General features: G+C 44.9%; 1 protein-coding gene across 1 annotated transcript; it reads right to left on the minus strand.

Annotated features, from left to right (window-relative positions):
- Window positions 1-356: 356 nt before the first annotated feature.
- LOC125524719 (proline iminopeptidase) lies at window positions 357-4,096 on the minus strand. Its single transcript, XM_048689764.1, has 11 exons — window positions 3,944-4,096; window positions 3,616-3,854; window positions 3,400-3,498; window positions 3,194-3,304; window positions 3,039-3,101; window positions 2,753-2,846; window positions 2,387-2,484; window positions 2,126-2,227; window positions 1,636-1,749; window positions 1,041-1,115; window positions 357-617 (listed from the first exon to the last, which is right to left on the minus strand). The coding sequence occupies exons 1-11, from the start codon at window positions 4,038-4,040 to the stop codon at window positions 522-524; spliced, it is 1,188 nt and encodes a 395-aa protein (XP_048545721.1). The 5' UTR covers window positions 4,041-4,096; the 3' UTR covers window positions 357-521.
- Between the last annotated feature and the right edge of the window lie 587 nt (window positions 4,097-4,683).

The following is a 4,683-nucleotide window of genomic DNA, read 5'->3' on the forward strand; positions in this document are numbered from 1 at the left end:
TCACATTCATTGAGGTCTTGGAGAAAATAACAAAATCAGCATTCCACAATACTTTAAAAAACAATTTTTTTTCCTGAGCATCAGAACAGTTTTTTTCTTCACAAAAACTTGCACAGATGTAGAACATTCAACAATGTTTGTTACCATTTTGGGTTTTAATGTTCAAGTTCAGGAGCAGAAACTCCATGTCTTGCTGTTTCTTGTTTTCTTTCCTTTGCAAGCTGTTCGTTGTAATCCTACCCGGTCGATGGCTTTGTTAATTCGAAGTCGGGCTACGCTTGAGCATTTTCTCGGGCTCGGCCCGAGCCTTTCCATAAGAAAAGAAATACATCTGGAAACAAGCCTAAGGGACAAAATTAAGACAGCCAACTTTGATTGAATAGGGAACTGTTTGACACGTACAATCAGGCTGTGCTAAATGCTAAAGTGGTAATACCAGTTCTTATTTTGCAATGTAACCCCAGTAAAATTCAGCTGAAATTCTTTGCCAGAGGCTGTGTGCCGCTATGGAGTCAGGCTGCTCATTTTTTCAACATGCTTTTAAGCTTTTCGTTAGCTGATACCAGTTCAGCTGCAACGCCAACTTCATTGGCCGAGTGTCCTGCATCTGGAACCACCTGCAGTTATATGTCCTAGGTCAATATTTTATATCGAGCAGTTCAGAGATAGCAAGATACCCAGAAAGTGATGCCTGATTGACCGGTATGCATGGCAACGATGTTTGGAATGCGTGAAACTTAGCAAACTTATCAGAAGCAAAGTTGTCGAAACACTGGAATGTGTGAAACTTAGCAAACTTATCAGAAGCAAAGTTGTCGAAACACGTGAGCCTGATTGCTTTCTCTTAGAAAACTTATCAGAAGCATGAGTCAAATAATGCCAGTCTGAAGTCAAACAAGATGGCCTGAACTACCAAATATGACAGTTGCTTAATGCTTCAGAACAAAGTAAGCAGGAAATGATGGCAATGGAACAGGAAAAGCATGTAGTTTTTGGCGGAGAAGATTTTGAAAAATACGGAAATGATTGATGATGTTTACCTTAAACTCAGCTTCAGGCCAAGCTTTATGAAGATCCCAAGCAGACATCATAGGACAGCACATATCATACCGCCCCTGCAACATAATCACTATAATGTACAAATGTACCTTGTTTGGAAAACCCTTTTTTTGTTCTATATGGAACCTTAAAAACAGTAGTAACATTAAACTCATTTAAAGTGTAAACTAGTTATGTTTCAGAGCGGTATAGTAAAGGAATAGGTAGCCACCTTATTAGAGCCCATACAGAAATGAAAAATACTGAGTCGTAAATGAATTGTGACAATTTTTCATTCATACAACTGACGAATCATTGTTTAAGAATGAAGCTTCTACAAATTAACTTCTACCATGAAGATCATATCTCAGCTAAGAAAGGCAGGAAGGGTAGCAAACATCACTTTGAAGTTTGAACACTTTAGCCGCCAACTGAGCATATGATACTGGCACCCTACTGCTACATGCTGTATGTGAACTTGGTAACTGGGAAAGATTAACAGACTAGGGGAGCTAGACACTATGTCTAGCTAAATGCATTAAAAAAACACATGGACACACGTAATGGCAAACCAAGAAAGCTTGAGTAGACATGTACCTGTACAATGAAAGTTTTAATGTGACGAATCTTGTCAACGTTGTCCAATAAGTGTGAGTCCGAGTCTAAGAATCCCTTGTTAATAAAGTAGTGGTTTTCAATCCTTGCAAATGCCTGAAGAAAGTTAATCATGTGTTACCAAATATACAATAGAAAGTATCAAGACAGTAAAGTACTACAACATCCAAAGTGTGTATAGACAAACATCTTGTGGTGTGTAACCTTAAAAGCAAAAGAAGTCATTGCAGACATCTAAAGAAACATTCGACACTTATCAGTGTACTAGCATTGGAACAAGGATTTCAGTTCCAAAAGAGCCCTTCAAAGGCACTATTGTATTATTCCCTAAAAAATGCTAACAACTGTAAATATTTTTTTTATGATAATGATACTAGTTGGCCAACAGTAAAAATAAAATAATGTAATCTGATGAACATATGAAGCAACTGTGATCCCAAAAGGAAAACTTGATGCTTGTGGAAGTACTTGCCAATGAAAATTTGTCATCCTCCCCTCGTTTAATGTTCTCGTGATTTTGAAGAAGATGTGCAGTCATCATCTCCCACGTTGTCCATCTTTTAGCAGCTTCAATCTAAATGGTCAAACAGTCACAATTAACTTCTGTTCATCAGGAAACCAATGTAGGCACCGGTATATGTTTCAACCATAAGCAATGAAAAGGAGGAAGTATGTGGAAGCTACAAAAAGGAACCCATCAAATATATAGCATAACATAGATAGATGAGTCTACCTGGACATCAGCATCAGAGGAAGTTAGCCTTTTGCTGTAAGCAGCTATGAAACAATTCCTTTCGTCCTCAGGAATAAAATCTCTAAATGGTTCCCATGCTGCATATTAAAATTAAAGTAAGCAAATCTATTCGCACAACAACTGCATACTGCAAAATACAATGTTTGTGTTTCAGAAGAAAACATGAGTGGCTTTGGCTAAAAAGGCTGCCTGCTCTTCAATTCTTTCAGTACATTTTGGACAACTTCAACTCTTTGAGTGGAATTGCTCTAATGGACATAATGAACAGAACTACATGTAATTTTTCAATTGCCTGCTAACATTTAACCAAGTTTTCTTCATAATCATTATCATAGCACAACATACCATCTGGGAAAACAGCTGCTGCACCGCCCTCGTAGAACCAATCAAGCTCCTTTTTCCTAAGCAAGAAAATGCCTCTTAAAACAATGCCAGTGACCTGTAAACCATCAGGGATAGTATTAGCAGAGCCTCAAGCTCCTTTTTCCTAAGCAAGAAAATGCCTCTTAAAACAATGCCAGTGACCTGTAAACCATCAGGGATAGTATTAGCAGAGCCTCACAGTATACTAACTCTTTTTGCTCCTAAATTCAGGCTCACACGAGAATGCGGCAGACAGTAAATTACTGACCTTATCAGGGTGAGTCTGGCTGTAGGCGAGGGCCAAGGTGCTTCCCCATGAACCGCCGAACACCTACATTATCCCCCATAACTAGTGAATTTATTTACTGAATGATAGCCATACAAGCAAACAAATTCCTGAGAAGAAGATGTAATTGCAATTGCCTGCCACTCTGGAATGTCGAGGTGCTGCCTGAGCTTCTCGATGTCAGCCACCAGGTCCCAGGTGGTGTTCTCCTCTAGACAAGCATGGGGAGTGCTCTTGCCGGCGCCTCTCTGCAGTCAAACACAAACGCAAATTAAGCACCGGCACCGCAGTCGGATCTCCCCAGAACACGGGTAAACAGAGATAAGAGGGGATCGACACTAACCTGGTCGAACAGCACGATCCTGTAGAACTCCGGGTCGAAGAACCTGCGGTTGCCCGGCGACGTGCCGGCCCCAGGACCCCCGTGGAGGAAGACGACGGGCTGCGGATAGAACAAAACTCAGCCTGGTTTTGTCAGACAACAAGGAACAGTGGAGGAGGAGGGGGAGGGGGAGGGGCGCATTGGCGCCGGGGCAGGGGGGTTGGTGGTGGCGCTCACGTGGCCCCCGGGGTTCCCGGACTGCTCGTAGTAGATGGTGTGGATGTCGGAGACCCTGAGGCGGCCGGTGTCGAAGGGCTCGACGTGCGGGTACAGATCCTTCCGCGCGGCGGGATCCATCTCCGGGCCGGAGACGGAGAGGCTGGCGCTGGCGCCGGAGGAGGAGCGGGGTCGGCGGCGGTGCCTCTGCGGCCTGCCGTGGGCGCGGAGAAGACGGCAGTTCCCTGGGGCCTGTGCTCCTGGAAGAGGGAGATGGAGATCTAGTTGTAGAAGAAGGTCATGGAGATAAGGCTGGGATCGTGGGGATCGAGGAGATGATGGCGGTTACCTTGGGGAGGGGGGGGGGGAGGAGGGGGGGGGCGCGAGGGGCGTGGGGGGGCGGGACAGCGGAGGAGGAGGAGGGGAAGAGAGAGTGGGCGGATCATTTGGGTGGTTTTCCGTTTCCTTTTCCGTTTCCGTTCTGGCGAGTGGGGTGTGGAGTGGCGCCCGCCGGTCGATCCATCCACTCCACGGCCGGCCGGGTGGCGGGTGGTAAAAAGTGCTCGCGTGTGCGTGTGTGCACTTTGTGCACTTTTTGGCGCTTGCGACGGACGGCCTGACACCGCGGCGCGGCCGGTCGACGTCGGTTGCGGGCGGCCGGAGGAGCACGGAGTTGGAATTAATCATCACTTTCTTCCATGTCTCCGTGTCTATACTTGTTGGTTTTTCTAGAGGAATTACTACCACATGTCCATTATTATTAAACAAACAGATTACAATGTGTACACACGTGGTGGTCTGGTCACTCCATTGGACAAACAGAGTGCTGGAATTTAGTCCATTTTAGGCAGCCCAATAACTATTTCAGAAATTCCTAATAAATCTTAAAAGGCCCACTTAGCCCATTTGTGCAAGGCAAGAAATACTACTAAAGTTTAGTCCCACATTGCTAGTTTAGTGAGAGTTGGACCTCCTTATAAGGGAGGTTCTTTTCCCACTTGTACGAGCATGAAAATAAGAGGGATATCCACGCGCGCTCCTCGCCGCCCGCCTCGCCACGCCTCGTCACGACTATTTTCCTTCTCTCTG

Source organism: Triticum urartu, chromosome 1 (genome assembly GCF_003073215.2).
Source record: "Triticum urartu cultivar G1812 chromosome 1, Tu2.1, whole genome shotgun sequence".
Classification (NCBI taxonomy): domain Eukaryota; kingdom Viridiplantae; phylum Streptophyta; class Magnoliopsida; order Poales; family Poaceae; genus Triticum; species Triticum urartu.

Excerpts from the sequence above, each read along its gene's own strand:
- LOC125524719 (XM_048689764.1), bottom strand. The coding sequence starts at position 4,040 with ATGATCCGCCCACTCTCTCTTCCCCTCCTCCTCCTCCGCTGTCCCGCC. Across the intron at positions 2,485-2,752 it reads AGCAGCTGTTTTCCCAGATG|CATGGGAACCATTTAGAGAT; the intron begins GTATGTTGTGCT and ends TTTAATATGCAG. Across the intron at positions 1,750-2,125 it reads AGGATGACAAATTTTCATTG|GCATTTGCAAGGATTGAAAA; the intron begins GCAAGTACTTCC and ends AACTTTCTTCAG.